This window comes from Cetorhinus maximus, chromosome 9 (genome assembly GCF_964194155.1).
Source record: "Cetorhinus maximus chromosome 9, sCetMax3.hap1.1, whole genome shotgun sequence".
NCBI classification, from domain to species: Eukaryota; Metazoa; Chordata; class Chondrichthyes; order Lamniformes; family Cetorhinidae; genus Cetorhinus; species Cetorhinus maximus.
Window position 1 is genome coordinate 99,768,448 of NC_135887.1, and position 21,341 is coordinate 99,789,788.

Below are 21,341 nucleotides of genomic sequence, written 5' to 3' on the forward strand. Positions count from 1 at the left end.
GGATGCCTGTTCAAGGGAATACTTTTCATCCAGGTGTTTTGCTTACTGAAGTGATGGTGATTTCTAGTATGGCTCTCATGTTCTAGTTTTTGCATTCTAGGAGACCAGATGAACCACTCTGTCATTGGAAAAGCTGATTTCAGTTCCCAGGCATGTCTATGCTGTGTTCTGTCACTAACTTCTGATTTATGGAGCCAGCAGTGCTATTAAAGATAAAACTAACTATCCTTATAAATTTAGCTGGAGTGACTATCCAGTTTTCCAAACTGCAAATGGTTTGCACAGCACGATTCAGTCTGATGCATCTTTCTATAACATGATATCAGCAAATGGAAGTACAGGGGATAGGATAATTCCGTATACAACAACACCTATAATTTATTTGGCATTTTTAACATAGGAAGACATCCCCAAGCATTTCACAATCTAACAATAATTGACACAGAGCTAAAGAAGGAAGTGTTAAGAGGGCAGACTGAAAGCTAGGTCAAAGAAATATTTTAAGGAGAGTCTTAAATAATGAGAGAGCGTGGAGACGTTTTGAAGACCAAGGGGGAAGTGGCTCCATAGTGGTAATATCACTGGACTAGTAATCCAGAGGCCCAGGGTAATGGTCTGGGGACACGGGTTCAAATCCCACAATAGCAGCTGGTGGAATTTAAATTCAATTAATTAATACATTAAATTAATTTTAAAAATTTGGAATTGAAAGCTAGCCTCAGTAATGGTGACCATGAAATTAACATCGATTTGTTGCAAAAACCCGTCTGGTTCATTAATGTCCTATAGTAATGGTGACCATGAAATTAACATCGATTTGTTGCAAAAACCCATCTGGTTCATTAATGTCCTACAGTAAAGGAAATCTGCGATTCTTAGCTGGCCTGGCGTACATGTGACCCCAGCAATGTGGTTGACTTTAGCTGCTCTCATGGACACTTGGGGTGGGCAAAAATTGCTGGCCTTACCAGTTATGTTCACATCACATGAATAAGTAAATAAAAATGCCAAGATTGCTGAAGGCATGGCTGTCCTTTGTGGGGCAAAGAGGGTGGAATATTTGTAAATGGCCAGTATTGGAGGAAAGTAAAGACCTTGAAGTTTGTAGGGTTCTTTTTGTGAAAAGGGTGGAGCGAGGTTATGATGGGACTTGAATACAAAGATTAAAATTTTAATTTGATGGAATCTGGGATAGGGAGATAAAGTGGATCATTGAGAACAGATGTTGGGTGAAAGCGTATTGGTGCAGGATATAGGCAGCAGAGTTTGGATGAGCTGAAGCATTTGGAGGGAAGGATTTGGGAAGCTGGCCAGGAAAGCATTGCAATAGTTCATTTTGGAGATGTCAAAATCAGGGATGAGGTTTCATCAGCAGATGGACGAGGTAGGGCAGGTGATGTGATGGAAGTGGCAGCGGTGGCAAGCAAACAACATTTGTGGTGGAGATGGTAAGGGTTTGTTGGGGTCCCAAGATGCAAGCTTTGTTTTTCCCGGTGTTTACCTGATGGAAGTTTTGACTCATTCAGGACACACAGGCTGGCAAGGCAAACAATGGAGAGGTCAAGAGATGTGGTGGAGAAATAGAGCTTGGGTTTCATCAGCATGCATGTGGGACCTGATGCTACATCTTTTGATACGGAATGGCAATTTGCAGATGAGGAATAGGGGAGACCAAGGATAGATTCTCAGGACACTCCAGAACTGGCAGAAAGAGAAGCTGTTGCTGGAGATGTTCTGGCTATTGATTAAATGAGAACGGGACTAAGTGAGGGCAAATCCATTGAGGTGGGCAACAAAGGAGAGGCATTGGAGGAAGCTGCTCTGGTTAGTCATATCAAAGACTGCAGAGAAATTGCGATCAACAAGAAGAGATCGTCCCGAAATGGTCAAAGACATTGTCATTTGTGGTTTTAAATAAAGCTGTTCTAGTGCTGTGGCAGGAGCAGAAGCTTGAGTGGAGAGATTCAATCGTGGACTTGCAGGAAAGGTATGCACTGATTTGGGGGGTGACAACATATGGTCTTTGGAGAGAATGGTAGGTTGGAAATGGGGCAGGAATTTACAAGGACAGAGGTAGAGTGTAGGCTTTTTGAGTAAGAGTTGAGACGGTAGCAATTTTGAAATGAAGGGGGGCATTACCTGAGAGGAGGGTCCATTTACAATGTCAGCCAGCTTGATTGCTTTCTTCTGTCCTTTATCATTCATCTTCTTTCCAAACAAACTTTCTTTGTCCACCCCTAAGGAAAAAAAATGCTTAACCCTTGTCACTTGCAGGGAGGCGATGGCATAGTGGTATTGTCGCTGGACTAGTAATCCAGAGACCCAGGGGTAATCCTCTGGGAACTAGGGTTCGAATCCCACCACAGCAGATGGTGGAATTTGAATCCAATAAAAATCTGGAATTAAAAGTCTAATGATGACCATGAAACCATTGCCGATAGTCATAAAAACCCATCTGGTTCACTAATGTCCATTAGGGAAGGAAATCTGCCTTCCTTACCTGGTCTACATGTGACTGCAGACCCACAACAATGTGGTTGACTCTTAAATGCCCTCTGAACAAGGGCAATTGGGGATGGGTAATAACTGCTGGCTGAGTGACGCCCACATGAATGAATTATTTTTAAAAAACGTTAAAATTGCACTTTTAAACTACCAGCTCACTTTTCCAGGAGCATCTTGGAGTGCAAAGAAAACTCTTCACTTCTGGATAGTCAGCAGTTTAGTGTGAATTGAGAGAGCAGGAGATGGTCACATTACCTATGCGAAGAGGTAAGACGGAAACTAGCTAAAGACTTGGGTTCAGGGCTGGGATAGGGGGTCCTTGGCAGATGCCTGACTTCCTTGGTGAGTTGAAGGGGAAATGCTGCAGAGGCAGCTGAATGGATGTTTTCAGTCTAAATGACAAGTTAATGAGCTCATTGTACTTGTATTTAGAAGTGAGGGTAGAAGGGCGTAAGAAAATGGTTGATAGTGGAGAAAACAAGGGAGTTATCTTTGCAATCCAAGATGATGCTGGAAGAGTGAGTTGGTAGTTTAAAAGTGCAATTTTAAAGTGACGTGGGGTAAGGGTTTTTTTTCTCTTAGGGGTGGACAAAGAAAGTGGGTTTGGAAAGGAGATGAATGATAAAGGATATAAGAAAGCGCTGGCCTCGTATGTGCCTGAAATAATAGGAATAGGACGCCCTATGAGACGACAAAGCCCAGAGGGTGGATGTGAGTTTAGGTAGGAGGGATTAACTGGAGGAAGGGGCTAAGGAAGGACAGAAGGGCAGTGAACACTGAGGAAAGAGGGCTAGGGTGAGCTGAGGTGGAGATTGAATTCACCTAGGATGAGAAATTGTTTGTAGAGGTTGTGGGAGGATATCAGGGATAATATATTGGTGAGAAACTTGGTGTGGTATTTGGGTGGACAGTAGATAATTTTTTTAAAATTCATTTACGGGATGTGGGCTTCGCTGTCTAGGCCAGCATTTATCGCCCATCCCTAATTGCCTTTGAGAAGGTGGTGGTGAGCTGCCTTCTTGAACTGCTGGAGTCCCTGTCAGTAGGGAAACATTGGAAGGATCAAAAACAAGAGGGTACAGATTTAAAGTAATTTGCAAAAGAAGCACTGGAGACAGTGGGGAAGAAACTTTTTCACACAGTGAGTGGTTGGGATCTGGAATGCACTGCCTGAGAGTGTGGTGGAGGCAAGTTCCATAGAGGCATTCAAAAAGGAATTGGATTATTTTCTGAAAAGGAAGAATATGTAGGGCTACAGGGAAAAGGCAGGGAAGCAGTACTAGGTACATTGCTCCTATGGAGAGCCAGCGCAGACATGATTGGCCAAATAGCCTCCTGTGCTGTAACAATTCTCTGAGGAGAAGGTTCCAGTGAAGAAATGGGAAGAGATGTCGTGCCATGCTGCTCTTCTGCCCACTTCCACCCTTCACTTTAAATAACGCATGTCACAACTTAGGTGCTTTTATACGGTAAATCCTGGAGTTTGGGCAGCATGAAAGCTGATGGGTGCTCTTTTGCCTGTATTTAAACAAAGTAGAGTTGGTAGTTTGCACATGTGTACCAGCCATATTGCCAAAGCCATTCAGGAGTGGGTTGGTCCAGGAACTAATTAACATAAAGACTCTCGGCAAAATGGTGTAGCTGGGTCACTTTCCTGATTTGCAAACCAAAGAGGACCCTATTGTGAACACACCTGTGGGAAAGCCAATATCCCACTCCTTGAGTTAGAAGGAAGTGATAAAGTATGGAAAGGCGAAAGCCAAACAAATATTTTTAAATTGTATACCCTCAAGCAAGCACATTCCTTTCAAGGCAATTAGGTTAATTTTGGCTTTGAAAAGGCAATGCTAATGCAAGCTGAATGTAGACTCCAAAGGATTAAGCCTTATCTTGGCATACAGATGTTTAACACACTTTCGAGCAATTGGATAGAGATCAAGAAAGCTGGGTTTTCTGCCATCATGTCCTAGAAATACTGAACTTCCTCGGTGCTCTTCTCACTGCCCTGCCTGAGATTTGCTAATTCAGCATGGACCTGGGTGACTTTTAACTTGTATGGCTTAGTATACTCTTGGGGAAGCATTGAATCAATGTTAGTCAAAATAACCCAAACCATTAAAATATCATCAAAGTTCAAATGGCCTGGATATTTTAGGCTACTAAAGAAAATCTTGAACCAGCTCCTTTTTGTTTCCCTTCAGGTGTAGCACCTCCATCGTTTGTGGCTATTAAAGCTGGCACAACCCTTTACCAACTTACCACGGCAGGAGAGGCTGTTTCCTGGAATTCTGTCTTCGTTCTCATGATTTTGGCAATAGTCTCCCTCCTTCCAGTGTTTTTTCAGAAAAAACTGAAGCAAAAGTTCTCGTAACCAGAGCACAATCTTACATCTTGTCTCAAAATTTGCCTTTGTTACCTTCAGTTACATGGGGCGTAGTGAATGTCCACTAAGTGGGATTGTAGTAAAGGTTATATTTCAGAGATAAATTACTTTTAATTTTTTTCTAATTAATGTGCTCACTTCAAAAATGTGATTTACATCTTTTCTTTGGTCATAAAATTTTTAGTTTCCCTTTTCATTCCCATTGTCTAGTTCATGTACTGGATGTTGATTCGAAAGAATGTATATGGCTTGTCTGATTTTCTGTTTATTCTTCACAATGGAATTTGTTGCAGAATGTAATGAACTGGACTGAGCACACAATGGAATTACAGCAAGCTATTCCCAATTCCAAATATATTTTCAGTTCACTTCCACAGCCTTTCATGTTTTAAACACAAACAATGTGCTGTGGTTGCATGTAATAGAAGCACTTGTGCAAAGTGATTCAGATTTTAAAATTTACTATCTGCAATGTTATGCCTGTAACAGTATTAAGAACATTAACACTGCAATAAACACAAATTCTTAGCATATTATTTGTATCATAGATGTTTTTGGCTCCTAAATGGTTACATAATATCAACTGTTTTAGCATTCTGGTAAAATTATTTATTGGATTGGATGGAGGCTGGATCTTTTTACCACTTCTGTGTTCACTTGGCTGAGTGCTATTTGTCCATTTTTAATTGGTATAATATGGATATATATTCTAATTTTAATAAACAAGTGTCTGTAAAGATCTTTCAGAACAAGAAACACATGCCTTAAGTGCATTGTAGGTAACTACATGTTTTCTGAAAATGTTTTTTATAATTTCTGTTCTGTACCGATGGTAGTAATAAAATGCCCTCTAGGTGGCATGGTGACTCTGAACACCTGGTATTATCAAGTGTAATAAGGTATGCTCCATGGTGAATTGCTTAGTTATTTGGAGGTGCTATTAAGTAGACACTAATGTCTCCCCACAGAGTCATGGTTGGGTGGAGGGTGGGAGGGAACACGGAGGTAGGAGATGAAAGAAATCCAAGAGTCATAGAATTTCGGGCTCGGCATGATGCCGAACTCTTCTTCCGCCGTCTTCGTCTCCGTGCTCACTTCTTTGGGCAGGAGTCCTCTCCCCGTTCAATGGATCCTTTTACCCACCTTCAATATTCTCCCTCCACCTGGACCCCTCCCTCTGGATTCTTACCTTCTCTTGATCTTTTCATTGAGAACTGTCGGCGTGACATTAGTCATCTCAATTTCCCTGCTCCCCTCACCCATTCTAATCTGTCTCTCTCTGAACTTACTGCACTCCGTTCTCTCAGGTCCAACGCTGACATTGTCATCAAACCCACTGACAAGGGTGGTGCTGTTGTCTGGCGCACTGACCTCTACCTCGCGGAGGCTGAGCGTCAACTCGCAGACACTTCCTCCTACCTCTCCCTGGACCATGACCCCACCACTGAACATCAAGCCATTGTTTCCAGGACTGTCACTGACCTCATCTCCTCTGGAGATCTTCCTTCCACAGCTTCCAACCTGATAGTCGCCCAACCTCGGACGGCCCGCTTTTACCTCCTACCCAAATTCCACAAACAGGACTGTCCCGGTAGACCGATCGTGTCAGCCTGTTCCTGCCCCACGGAACTCATTTCTCGTTATCTTGACTCCCTTCTCTCTCCCCTTGTCCAGTCCCTTCCCACCTACATCCGTGATTCCTCTGACACCTTACGTCACATCAACAATTTCCAGTTCCCTGGCCTCAACCGCTTCCTCTTCACCATGGACGTCCAAACCCTCTACACCTCCATCCCCCACCAGGATGGTCTGAGGGCCCTTAGCTTCTTCCTTGAACAGAGGCCCGAACAATCCCCATCCACCACTACTCTCTTCCGTCTGGCTGAACTTGTTCTCACACTGAACAATTTCTCCTTTAACTCCTCTCACTTCCTCCAAATAAAAGGTGTGGCTATGGGTACCCGCATGGGCCCCAGCTATGCCTGTCTCTTTATGGGGTATGTGGAACATTCCTTGTTCCAGTCCTACTCCGGCCCCCTCCCACAACTCTTTCTCCGGTACATCGATGATTACTTCAGTGCGGCTTCATGCTCTCGTCGGGACCTGGAAAAATTTATTAATTTTGCTTCCAATCTCCACCCCTCCATCATTTTCACGTGGTCCATCTCTGAAACTTCCCTTCCCTTCCTTGACCTCTCTGTCTCAATTTCTGATGATAGACTGTCCACCAATATCCATTACAAGCCTACCGACTCCCACAGCTACCTCGACTACAGCTCCTCACACCCCGCTTCCTGTAAGGACTCCATCCCATTCTCTCAGTTCCTTCGCCTCCGTCGCATCTGTTCTGATGATGCTACCTTCAAAAACAGTTCCTCTGACATGTCCTCCTTCTTCCTTAACCGAGGTTTTCCACCCACGGTCGTTGACAGGGCCCTCAACCGTGTCCGGCCCATCTCCCGCGCATCCGCCCTCACGCCTTCTCCTCCCTCCCAGAAACATGATAGGGTCCCCCTTGTCCTCACTTATCACCCCACCAGCCTCTGCATTCAAAGGATCATTTTCCGCCAACTCCAACATGATGCCACCACCAAACACATCTTCCCTTCACCCCCCCCTAGCGGCATTCCGTAGGGATCGTTCCCTCCAGGACACACTGGTCCACTCCTCCATCACCCACTCCTCAACCCCCACCTATGGCACCTCCCATGCCCATGCAGAAGATGCAACACCTGCCCCTTCACTTCCTCTCTCCTTACCGTCCAAGGGCCCAAACACTCCTTTCAAGTGAAGCAGCATTTCACTTGCATTTCCCCTAACTTAGTCTACTGCATTCGTTGCTCCCAATGCGGTCTCCTCTACATTGGAGAGACCAAACGCAAACTGGGCGACCGCTTTGCAGAACACCTGCGGTCTGTCCGCAAGAAAGATCCAAACCTCCCTGTCGCTTGCCATTTTAACACTCCACCCTGCTCTCTTGCCCACATGTCTGTCCTTGGCTTGCTGCATTGTTCCAGTGAAGCCCAACGCAAACTGGAGGAACAGCACCTCATCTTCCGACTAGGCACTTTACAGCCTTCCGGGCTGAATATTGAATTCAACAACTTTAGATCTTAAACTCCCTCCCCCATCCCCACCCCCTTTCCGTTTCTTCCCCCTCCCTTTTGTTTTTTCCAATAATTTATATAGATTTTTCTTTTCCCACCTATTTCCATTATTTTTAAATCTATAACTGTAATACCCTGTCAGTCTTTCCACCCCACCCCCACTAGAGCTGTACCTTGAGTGTCCTGCCATCCATTCTTAATTAGCACATTCTCTTAGATGATACCACCACCTTTAACACGTCTTTGTTCCTTTTGCCTGTAACATCTTTTGATTATCTGCTCCTATCACTGCTTGCTTGTCCCTACAACCACTCCCCCCCCCCCAACTTCTCTCCCCCCTCAACCTTAAACCAGCTTATATTTCACCCCTCTCCTAACCTCAGTTCTGCGGAAGGGTCATGAGGACTCGAAACGTCAACTCTTTTCTTCTCCACCAATGCTGCCAGACCTGCTGAGTTTTTCCAGGTAATTCTGTTTTTGTTCAAGAGTCATAGTAGGCCACTGTTGTTTTGAGAATATCAAGTTGCGCTTTGGAAAGGCATGTAGTGGAAGGGTGAAGATTTCCTGCCTAGTCAAGAATTGAAGTATGACTAAAGGAATCCAATGGAGTAAGGAATATGTACTTTGAAGTGGGATCATAGAAGATAATAAGTGATGCTTGAGAATTTGCAATACAATTCTGCTGTCTTTGTATATCTTGAACAGTGAACGTGAATTATCATTAATTAACAAAGTATTATTGGTTCACTTAAAAATGCTGCAAAATATTCTGTGGAAGCAATTTTCAAGTTCTTGCTAATTTATAATTCTTACACTATGTCAATCATCATCATCATCCCACTCATTGTTTTCAACAATTGCAGTTTAAAAACCAAACAAAATCAGAATCCTTGAAATATATAGCAGGCTTATTGGCTTCTGTAAAAAGGAAAGATATTATTTCTGATTAGAGGTTGAAATACTAGCTCAGCTTATCACTTTACTGATGCTAACAAACCTGTTGTCTAACACCAGCATTCCCATTTTTGGGAAGATATTGAAGTCAAAAGCATTTGCCTTTCAAATTCTACATTGAACGCGGTAAATGTAGAAGCAGTTCCATGTATGTCACCACTTGCAAGGAAACTTTAATGCAAATCTGGTATGAGCAGATACAATTCTAGAATTAACAATTTTGTGCTATTGATTGTCACTTCCAAATGGATCAGAATTGTGAATTATGGACAAAGTTTCAAGGTCGCCCATCATCACTATATCTGTTCAGACACTTAGTTGGAGAGGGGGAAGCAAAGTTTTTAATTCTTTGTAATTAGTAGTTTTATTGTAGCCTTGACCTGAATGGGTGAGGAGCCCTTGTTGGTATTGTTAGTGTTATAATGAAGGTTAGCAGGCAAATGTCTTACTGTGTTACTCAACAAACTGTCAAAAAAAATGCAGTGAATAAAAGGACAAGATCATAAGAAATAGGAGCAAGAGTAGGCCATTCAGCCCATCAAGCCTGCTCTTCCATTTAATAAAATCATGGCTAATATGATTGTGGCCTTGCCTCCACTTTCCTGCCTGTTCCCCTTAAACCTTGACTCCCTGTAGATCAAAAATCTGCCTAACTCAGTTTTGAATGTATTCAATGACCCAACTTCCACTGCTCTCTGGGGAAGAAAATTCCAAAGACTAACGACCCTCAGAGAGAAGTTGTTCCTCCTCTTCTCTGTCTTGAATGGGGGACTCCTTTTTAAACTGTCCTCTAGTCCTAGATTCCTCCATGAGGGGAAACATCCTCAGCATCTGCCCTGTCAAACTCTCTCAAAATCTTATCTTTCAATAAGATCACCTCTCATTATTCTAAATTCAAATGGGCATAGGCACAGTCAAATCCTGCTATCTGAAAACTGGCAATGTCCAAAAACTGGACAATTTCTAAACTGCCATTGAGTGAAATAACTTACCGACTGGTTGGTCTAGGTGCTGCATTCGTGTGGTGCCACATTGACTAGTTATTGGCTTTGCAAACCTGTCTTTTCCCATGATCCGATTGGTCTGAGGGACCCTTCAGCCAGCTCAAACCATCCGACCTGAAAACACGCAAAATCTGAAATCTGGCACAGACTCGGTCAGTCCCGTTGCCAGTTTTGAGACAGTGTACCTGTGTAGGCTCAACCTTTCCTCATGAGACAATCCCTTCATCCCAGGAATTATTTTGGTGAACCTTCTCTGAACTGCTTCCAATGCAAGTATATCCTTCCTTAAATAAGGAGACCAAAACTGTAACTGTACTCTAGGTGCATTCTCACCAATGCCCTGTACAGTTGGAGCAAGATTTGCCTACTTTTATACTCCATTCCCTTTGTAAAAGAGGCCAACATTCCATTTGGCTTCCTACTTGTATGCAAGTGCTTTGGTGTGGTGCAATAGCTCATGATATGCCAAGAAAATTTCTAAAATTACCACATGTTGTGCTACTTCCTTCCTGTGTACTAGGGTATTGCTAAAAGTGTCTTGAAGTGTCAAGTTAAGGTTTCTGGGCATTTATTTTCAATCACTTGCCCAAATAACCTAAATTGCTATTTTCACATGAGAGAGCTTAGTGTCTGGCCATTAAATTTCTCTGTCAATGCCAGCCTTGAACTGCCTTTATACTGTGGTAAAATCCATCTTAGCGTTCTTGACTCCAAATACACGTGTCCCAAAATATTAAAGCAGCTTGCGTTTACTGCTGGGCAACACGTGAATGTTGCGGAAGGTCTATTTGTATGGTTTTCCACAATCTCACTCTCCATGGCAAGCTCACCTCAGAGAGGAAGTGCAAGATGAAATCTTGCTAATATGCTATGACTGTCTGTTTTATCATTCACAGTCTTATTATGAACCCAAAGCAAAAAAGTAAAGTTTAAAAAATATCCTGAGACTTAAAAAATAAATATTGATCAAGAAATATGTTGACTAGAATAACCTGCCTCATGCTTAATTTTTATATTTGGTTTTGAAAGAAAGCTGGAGTAAATTGAACTACCTGATATTATCATCTACTTATCTCTTAATAAAGCACAGATTTTGATCAGAACCACTTGAATCATATAAAGCACTAATTAGATGTCTATATGTTAGCACTCTCTGTGGATTTCCTGTTTATCCAACAGCATTATGGGTTAATTTAATTTGACAAAAGTAACATTTTGGTAGCTCATTTTGGGGTCTGTTCATCTAAATTCTATTTTTGCGAACACAGCATGAAGTAAATGTTTTTATGTAGAAAAATAGTAACTGCCCACCTCATAATAAGGCATCACATAAATTATGTATCCCCAGCACTGCAACAATTGTGTTTTTCAGATAGGTTTTTAAATGAACAATGAATAAACACCTTATTTCTGTGCCACTGAAGGATGAACCTTACACTTTTTCTCCCTCTCAACAACTACCTGCCACCAACAAGACCTGTGATATCCTCCAACATTTGCAAATCATATTGAAGTCACTATGGAATATTAATGTTTGCTTTAAGAGCAATATCTAAGTTAATTTGTTAAAGTTAGAGTGCATGATTTTGGTTATTTTAAGAGCTCACATCACAGCCCCCCTGCCTTCTCTCCAAAACAGTTGTAGTGTAAAAGATAAAGTTTAATGACATTTTATTAAATAGTATTTCAAAAAGCATAACCATGTAAAATACAATGTTATGTTTGAAACAAACTTGCTGAGAAGGAAGTGGAATTCTAAAATTTTCTCCACTGCTCTCGTGAAAGATGCAATTCACACTGGGCATTAAGCAATCATTCTTCAGATGTGAACTTTTTTTCGTTCATGGGATGTGAGCGTTGCTGGCTAGGCCAGCATTTATTGGCAATTCCTAATTGTCCTTGTTCAGAGGGTGTTTAAGAGCCAACTGCTGTGCATCTGGAGTCACATGTTGGCCAGACCAGGTAAGGACAGCAGATTTCCTTCCCTAAAGAACATTAGTGAACCAGATGGGTTTTTATGACAACTAACAAAGATTTACAGTTGGAATTGGATGGAGCCATATGGCATATGAATGGGTCTCACAATGATCAATTCACTTTGTAGCTAGGAAACTGGGGTCAGATTTCAAGTGCCAGAAAACAATGATTTGATCATATTGTTGCTAGTTGCGAATCCAAATCTGATAAACTAAAGAATAAAATTCCTTTTTTAAACTGTTTGTTTCCCTTCTGTGTTCTTTGCAATGCCCCATGCTTCTAATATCATTTCCCACTCAGCTAAGCTTGTGTCAAACTATTTTATTTTCAAGGTTTTGTTCATTCTGTCCATCACTCAGAGATACACAAAAGGGGCCTGGGTGACTCGGGTTCTTTTCTTTTTAACCTTTGCCTGGCACTTCCCCTTAATATTAGTACCAAAAAAGAATGAGAAGGGAACTGCAGGTGAGATACCAAATGCAAGGACTAGTCTGTTATCACAATGGGTACTGGCAGTCTTTTGGTACTATGCCCAAGTGGCCATTCATGTGTGAGACTAGGCAGTGTTGTTGGGAGGATATTTTGCAATGGAAAAATTGCCAAGTGACCTACTCCCACCTGACATCCAAACATACATACTATAACAAATAACACTGGATACCAGACAGGAGTGAGAGTTCTTACTGATTTTTGCTTGGAGACCATGAAGTTAATTACAATGCCTCAGTTAATGCAGTTAACTAAAAATCATCACAGAAGAGGAATGAAATTTGGGACATTTTGATCTGTGCAGCTTGTTACTTTAGTGGACCATTGGTGATTAATTCAGGGTTACTAATCAAACGGCTCGAGAATCAAATGGGTTTGATCTTCACACTGTGGAGTGTTAGTTCCACGAGGTTTTCTTGATGTTCCAGTGTAACCTTAGCACAAATTACACAAATTCTATCCACATCTTCATGACCAGGTGCTTTAATAGTTTAATGACGTTGATGTTTTTTAAAATCTAAAAACAGAAGATGAATGCAGAAGAGGAAATCCATTTGTTTATTTTAACTCAGCCACTCAGAAGATAAACTTTAGTTCTATCACCCAATCCCATAGGTTGTTGACTAGCATTAATTTTGTCTCTGCTCTTTTTCCTGTAGGTTTATTTTAAGTGTTGATTAATGTAAAGATGAGAGAGGGCTAAAGTTTCCATAGTGTGTTCAGAAAATTTTTTTACATCAGTATGTTTCCAGTCCAGAGAGGAAGGAACCATTGCTGGATTGCCCTGCAATACCCATTATTTCAGCCTGTTCCTGCCCCGTTGACCTGATTTCTTCTTATTTTGACTCCATTTTTCTCCTTTTGTCCACTTTCTCCCTAATTCCATCCATGATCCTTCCAATGCCCTAGATATATCAACAGTTTCCAATTTCCTGGCCCTAACTGTCTCCTCACCATAGATGTCCAATCCCGCTACACCTCTATCCCCCACCAGGATGGTCTGAAAGCTCTCTGCTTCTCCCTTGAATGGAGGACCAAACAGTCTCCATCCGTCACTGCCCTCTGCCATCTGGTTGAACTTATTCTCACATTGAACAACGTCTCCTTTAACTCCATGCACTGCCTCCAAATAAAAGGTGTTGCTGTGGATACCTGTATGGGTCCTACCAAACCTGCCTTTTTGTGGCATATCTGAACTTTCCTTGTTCCAGTCCTACTCAGGCCCCTGCCCAACCCAACTCTTTTTCCCTTCATTGATCTCTGTATTAGTGACAATTCCTGCTCGTGGCTGAACTGGAAAATTTCATTGATTTGCTTCCAATTTCCACCCTTCTCTGACTTTCACACGGTCCATCTTTGATTCTTCCCTTCCCATCCTTGACTTCCCTGTCTCCATTTCTGGCAGTATGCTATCATCCGATATTCACTACAAGTCCATGGTCTCCCACAGCTACCTTGACTACCTCCTTCATCCCCACTTCCTATAAAGACACTCTTTTATTTTCCCAGTTTTTCCTTGTCCATCACAACTGAATGATGAAACCTTCCAAACCAGTGCATCTAATATATTTTCCTTTTTCCTCAGCCAAGGAGTACCCCCACACCCCCACCCCACCTTGGTTAACAGGGCTCTCCACTATGTCCGATCTATTTCATGGGCTTCTGCTTCCTCTCACTCCCAGAACCACGAAAGAATTTCCTTTGTTCTCACCTTCCACCCCACCAACTTCTGTATTCAATGGATGATCCTCTGTCATTTCACCCAGCTCCAACTTGATGCCACCACCAAACACATCTTCCTTTGCCCTCCCTTTTCAGCATTCTGAAGGGACCATTCCCTCCATGACACCCTGGTCAACTCGAGTCACATCCTCCCTTTCCTACAGTATCTTTCCATGCAAGAACAGGAGATGCAACACCTGCCCATTTACCTCCTCCCTTCTCACTATTCAAGGCCACAAACACTCCTTTCAGGTGAAACAGCGATTTACTTGTACTCATTTCAATTTAGTATCCTTTATTCCATGCTCATGACATGGTCACTTCTAGTTTGGACAGACTAAATGTAGATTGGGGGACTGCTTTATGGAGCACCTTAATGCAGTCTGCAAGCATGACCCTGAGCTTCTGTAGCTTGTCATTTCAATTCTCCACCTTGCTCCCATTCTGAGGTTTCTGTCCATGGCCTGCTACAGTGTCCCATTGAAGCTCAACTCGAGCTAATATGAAAAGGGAATGCAAAAAGGGAATCCAAAAGTCGTCTTTAGGCATATAAATGGTAAAGAGATGGTAAAAGGAGGAGTGGCACTGATTAATGCCTATAAAGCAGATTTACGCATGGGGGCAGGGCACTGCTGAGGTACTAAATGTATGCTTTACCAAGGAAGAAAATGCTGCCCAAGTCATTGTGAAAGAGGAGGTAGTTCAGACACTTTGGGGTGAAACATTGATAAAGACGAGGTATTGGTTATTATGGCTATACTTAGGGCAGAATTTTCCCCCCATTGTTGGGGGGATGTTCAGGAGTGGGCGCGTGCAGGTGCGTCTCCGATCAGCGCCCCCGATTGGGGGCGCGCCACCATTTTATGTAGGCAGGCGTGACGTCCGCCAGGAAATGGTATGCGCTCCCTGTGTGGGCAGGGTGGGATTCCCTAAGCCGAGAGTGTGCGAAAGAGTGCACTCACTCATCTCCCTGAGGCTAAGTGCTGCCTCAGGGAGATCGGCTCCAAATTAAAAAATGTTAAAAATAGAAAAATAAAATTTCCCTGACATGTCCCCTCATATGACACTGTCACATGAGTTGGGGACATGTCCTTCACTTTTAGTTAAACTTTTATTAAATTTTTAAAAACCCTCATGAAACCTCATCCCTTAGCTGAGGTTTCATGCTTTCTCTGAAGCCCGCCAGGGCTCCCAGCCTGCCCGCCAACCTTAAGGTTGGACGGGCAGGTCCATTAATGATGTAAATTACTTTTTCAATGGCCTCAATTGGCCGTTGACAGATCGGTGGGCACACAGCTGGATTGGTGGGCACACAGCTGATTCGGCTGCAACCCCACTGATCTGAAAATTGAAATGATGCAGGGTGACATCGGGAGTTCCACCCGACATCATCCCACGTCATTTTACACGTTGGCGTGCGGGTCCCGCCCCCTGCTCGCCGACTGGGAAATCCTGCCCTTAAAGTTTTTAAATTATCAGGACCGGATGTGATGCATCCAAGGGTATTGAGGAAAGTAAGGGAGGAAATTGCGGAGGCACTGTCCATAATATTTCAATCCTCCTTAGATACATGGGTGATGCCAGAAGACTGGAGAATTGCAAATGTTACACCCTTGTTCAGAAAAGGGTGTAAGGATAAGCCCAGCAACTACAAGCCAGTCAGTTTAACCTTGGTGGTGGAAAAGCTTTTAGAAATTATAATTTAGGACAAAACTAACAGTTACTTGGGCAAATGCTGGTTTATTAAGGAAAACATGCACAGATTTGTTAAAGGTAAATTGTATTCAACTAACTTGCACAGAAAAGATTCACGAGAATGGTTCCAGGAACGAGGAGCATCAGGTAGTTTGATAGGTTGGAGAAGCTGGAGTTGTTCTCCTTGGAAAAGAGAATATTTAAGAAGAGATTTGATAGAGGTGTTCAAAATCAGGAGGGGTCTGGAAAGAATAGGTAGGGAGAAACTGTTTCCTTTAGCAGAAGGATTCAGAACCAGAGGACACCAATTTCAAGATGAATGGCAAAGTAAACAAAGACGACATGAGGAAAAACTTTTATGCAGCAGGTGGTTAGTATATGGAATGCATTGCCTGAGAGTTTGATGGAGGCAGATTTAATTATGGCTTTCAAAATGGAATTAGATAATTATCTGAAGAGAAAAAAAATACGGGCCTGCATCAGGAAAAAGGCAAGGGAGCAGATCTAGGTGAGTTGCCCTTGCGGAGAGTTGACTGGACACAGTGGGCCAAATGGCTTCTTTCTTTGCTGCAACCATTCTATTATTCTGTGGTTTCATGTAAAGAACTTGTCAAGTGTTGTCAATAGTCTAGAAAGTTGAGAGATAGCATTGTAGCTTCCAATAAAGATTGGCAAGCATAGCTGTGAGAAATGGAAACAATCAAGGTGATATTTCCAACTTTTTCCTTTTAGCTATATTTCTGTTCTAAATTGTATTTGCTAATTTTTTCTTTATTTTGTATTTTTGTGCAAAGCTATTAAATACTTAAGCCTTTTGAAAAAATTAACACAATTAATAAGCCCGATAACCTCAGTAGTATAATGTCTGCTGAGCTCAACAAAATCCTAGATTTCAGTTTCTTTCTGGTGTCCAATTATACCATTAGGGCGATCAAATTAGAAATGTTTACAGCTTTGTTTTGTGATAGTTTTGGAAGGTCAATCTATTTTGGGCTAAGAAAGCAAATACTTGCCTCCTAAATTATATATTTGGTCTGTAATTATGTCACTCGACTGATTTACTGAGGGAAAATAAAGGTCATTTACATTGAATTTACTTCCTAAAAACTGCACCTGCTGTCATGAATATTATAGATGGTATTGCAACTTGCGTGTTTTTTTTAAAACTTCAACCTCTATAAAGTGCACGAAATGTAACCTATATTGTTTCTTTTTTCTCACTAATTTTCTTCCTCCTCTCCTGAGGGTGTTGCCCACTTGCTGTGGTATGGTTCAATAGGAGCAGAGCTGGTAGTAAATTCAAGTAGTCATTCTTCCTATTGTTAGATACCCTAGTTATTTGCCCCCTCTTACATCCACTTACTGAGACTGCATCCTTGCCAACTTGCCACCTTTCTAACATTCCTGCTTCTAATTATACTCCTACTCAGTTCCACACCAACTTGTTTCTGTATTTACTCATCCCTGTCACCAATCTGACCCTAGTTCATGCCTGAATTACCTTGAGGTCAATTTGTCTAACATAATCCTTGATCACTGAAGGAAGAAAATAATGAATTTGCATTTCCATTGCACCTTTTTGAGCTCAGGAGGTCCCAGATACTTTACAGCCGAATAAGTACTTTTGCTGTGCAGTAACTGTGGTTATCTAGCCTCCACTAACTTCAATTTATCTAAAACATTGTATTCTTCATCACTGGCCCTTCATTATTCCCACCATTCCAAACCCCACTGACTCCCTATGCCTCAGTGAACTGACTTCAAAATTTAATCCTCAGTTTCAATTCAAGAGGGTGAGGGCAATTCTGGATTTAGTTTTGGGGAATGAAGTTGGGCAGGTGAAAGGAGAGCATTTTTGTGGTAGTTCAAGATCAGTTAGCTTTAGCACAGTTATGGAAAATTACAAAGATAAAATAGGAGGAAAAGTTCTAAATTGTGGGAGGGAGGCCAATTTTGCTAGGCTGAGCAGTTGATTTAGCAAAAATGGAATGTAAGCAGCTATTTGAAGGTAAATTGGTGTCAGAGCAATGGGGGCATTCAAGATGGAAATTCAGGGGGTTCAAGGTAAACGTTCCCACAAAGAAAAAATTGGGGCAGCCAAATCTAAAGCCTCCTGGAGGACGAAGTGCATAGAGGGTAAGATTAAGCAAAAAAGGGAAGCTTTTTTCAGGCACTGTGAATGTAATACTGTAGAAAGAAGAGTATAGAAAACATAGGGGGTGAAATTATAAGGGAAATTAGAAAAGCAAAGAAAGGGCATGAAATAATACTGGCAAGTAAAGCAAGGAAAATTCAAAGATGTTCAATAAGGACATAAAGAGTGAGAGGATAACTATGGAAAGAGTAGGGCCTATTCGAACTAAGGTAACCTATAACTGGAGGCAGAGGATGTGGGTAAGGTTCTTCATCAATATTTTGTGGTTGTCTCCACAAATGAGGGGGCCAAAGATGGCTATGCCCTTCATAGTTAGGGAGGAAGTGTGTGAAATATTGGATGAGCTAAACATTTGTAAAGGAGAAGTATTAAAGGGTTTAACATCTTTGAAAGTAGATAAATAACCAGGCCCAGATTAAATGTATCTCAGCTTGTTAAATGAAGCAAGCAGGGAAGGAAATTGCAGAGACTCTGACCATCACATTTCAATCCTCCCTGGTTACAGGAGTGATACCAGAGGATTGGAGGACTGCCAATATTTGTACCTTTGTTTAAAAAGGGATAGGATAATCCATGTAATTATCGCATTTGGCTTAACTTTGATCATGAGCGAATGATTGGAATCAATTTTGAGGGACAGGGCCTTCATTTAGAAAGGCCTAGATTAATCAAGGAAAATCAGCATGGATTTGTTAAGGGATGGTCATATCAGGCTAACTTAATTGAATTTTTTGAGGAGGTGGCAAGTAGGTTGATAGGACAGTGCAATGGATGTGGTCTACATGGATTTTAGCAAGGCCGTTGACAAGGATCCACAAGGCATGCTGGTCAAAAAAGTAAAAGCCCTTGGAATCCAAGGGAAGTGGAAAATTGGGTCCAAAATTGGCTTAGCGGTAGAAAGCAAAGCGTAATGGCTGATAGATGATTTTGAAACTGGAAGCTTGTTACCACTGGGGTTCCATGGGGTGCAGTACCCTCCCTTGTTTTTTGTAGTTTATATTAATGATTTAGATTCAAATGTAGGGGACATGTCAAAGAAGTTTACAAAAATTCATGGTCATGTGGTTGGCAGTGAGGAGGAAAGCTTCACACTGCAGGAAGATATAGGTGGTTTGGTCAGTCTGGCAGAAAAGTGGAAACTGGAATTCAATCAGGAGAACGTGAGGAAATGCATTTGAGAGATGCAACAAATCAAAGGAATACACAAGAAATGGGAGGATACTGAGTAGCATGTAGGAACAGAGGGACCTTGAAGTACATGTCCACAGATCCTTAAAGATAGCAGGACAGGTTGATAAGGTGGTTAAGGAGGCATATGCAATTCTTTCATTTATTAGCCGTGGCATAGAATATAAGAGGGGGAAGGTTATGCTGGAACTATACACAACACTAGTTAGACCACAGCTTGAGTACTGTGTACAATACTGGCCACTGCATTACAGGAAAGATGTGAATGTACTGGAATGGGTACAGAAAAGATTTACAAAGATGTTGCCCAGACTGGAAAATTGTAACTATGAGGAAAGATTTGATAGGCTGAGGTTGGTTTTCGTGGAACGGAGGAGACTGAGGGTAGTTTAATTGAGGTGTATAAAATTGACCGGCCAAAATGGACTGAATAGGGAAAACCTGTTTACCTTAACAGAGGGGTCAAAAACCAGGGTGGGCTTAGATTTAAAGTAATTGGTGGAATGATTAGAGGGGAGATGAGGAAACATTCTTTCATCCAGAAGGTGGTAGCAGCTTGGAACTCACTGCCTGAAAGGGTGATTGAGGTAGAAACTCTCACCACATTTAAAAAGCAGATGTCTACTTGAAGAGCTCTGGACCTCAGAGCTATGGAATTCTATCTTGCAGGGCTACAGAACTTGTGCAGGAAAGTTGGATTAGGCTGGGTAGCTCTTCACGACCCGTGGAACGATGGATTTAAAGGCCTCTTTCTGTGTTGCAAGTGTTCTATGATTTCTATGAATTACACCATGGCCATATATTTTTTACGACTATACATCCATGTACTTACCATCTGCTCCAATATTACTGACTTCTCCCAGTCACCTGATCCTTCAACGCCTGCACTGTGGGCACTCATTCAGCTACAATAGTTCCAGGCAGTACATAGGAGCATTTCAAGCTAAATTTGATACCAAGCCACATAACAAAATATTACAGAAGATAATCAAATGCTTGGTCAAAGACATAGGTTTCAAAGAATGTATTAAAGAAGAAAAGAGAGAGAGGTTTAGAGAGGGAATTCTAGAAGTTAGGGCCTCAGCAACTGAAGGCATGGCAACCAAAGGTGGAGTGATTAAAACTGGGGAGGCACAAGAGGCCAGAATTGGAGGAGACCGGAGTCCTGAAGAGGTTACCAAGATAAAGAGGCAAGGAGGAATTTGTAAACAAGGATGAGAATTTTAAAATTGAAGCTGGGAACCAATGTAGGTCAGCGAAAACAAAGTTAATTGGGTATACTGTATGTTAGATGGAGGGAAAGCTCCATCTGAATATCGCAATGACATATCTTAATCCCTGATTTTGTTGTACTTTTAATGAATTTTTAAAAATGTATGCCTCAGCCTTCACTATTCACTTCTGTGATATAATGTTTGAAGAGTTCTTCAACCGTGTGTTATTGCACCCAGAGGGGTGAATGAACTTCTGAAAAAGACTTGTGTTTATACTATATTTACGTCACATGTCTCAGCAATATTTCATTTTCTATTTTTCTGCATGTAATTTCTGAAATTTTTTTGGTAATTACTATGACATGATGAAATATTATGGGTGAGATTTTAACTCACTCAATACCCATTCGCTTACGCAGAGTTAAAATAGGGCCCTATATAGAAAATTATTTTCTATTGCTAGAATATGGTTCCATGGATGCTAGCAGACTGTCAGTAACTTACTCAGGAGGCCATTCTTCGGAGAAAAAGAGAAAATTAATTAAGAACAGTTGGCCAATATTTAAGTGTACCAAGAAACTAGCAATTCCACTTTTGTGAACTGGAACCATTCGAAGTGCCCAAGTTATAATTATTTGTTGTCAAAGACTGAACATAGTTTTATTTTTAGCAAAGTCTATAACAGCATGTAACATTAACCTTTACAACAAATAATTAAGACATATTTAGCAACTTTGAAATATACATCTTGGAGCAGCTTAATTACCTGTTCTATTCTTGTGGATGGAAATTATCTATTTACTTACAGACATCAAAAATATCCTTCTAATAGCAAGATTTGTAAGTGGATAAAATTCAGTTGTAACAATGTTAGGACAAGATTAGGAGGTTAGCTCATGGTTCTGATGAAAGGTCATCGACCTGAAACATTGGCCCAGATCTTACGTT

General features: G+C 41.6%; 1 protein-coding gene across 2 annotated transcripts in view; it reads left to right on the top strand.

The window, feature by feature from the left end:
- The window catches only part of tmem41b (transmembrane protein 41B), a 45,278-nt gene extending 39,519 nt beyond the window's left edge, over window positions 1–5,759 (top strand). For both annotated transcript variants that reach the window (XM_078549181.1, XM_078549180.1), the window contains one exon: window positions 4,707–5,759. In XM_078549181.1, the coding sequence (XP_078405307.1) occupies window positions 4,707–4,876 (170 nt within the window). In that variant the 3' untranslated portion in view covers window positions 4,877–5,759. The remainder of the gene's footprint in view (window positions 1–4,706) is intronic.
- Window positions 5,760–21,341: the final 15,582 nt, after the last annotated feature.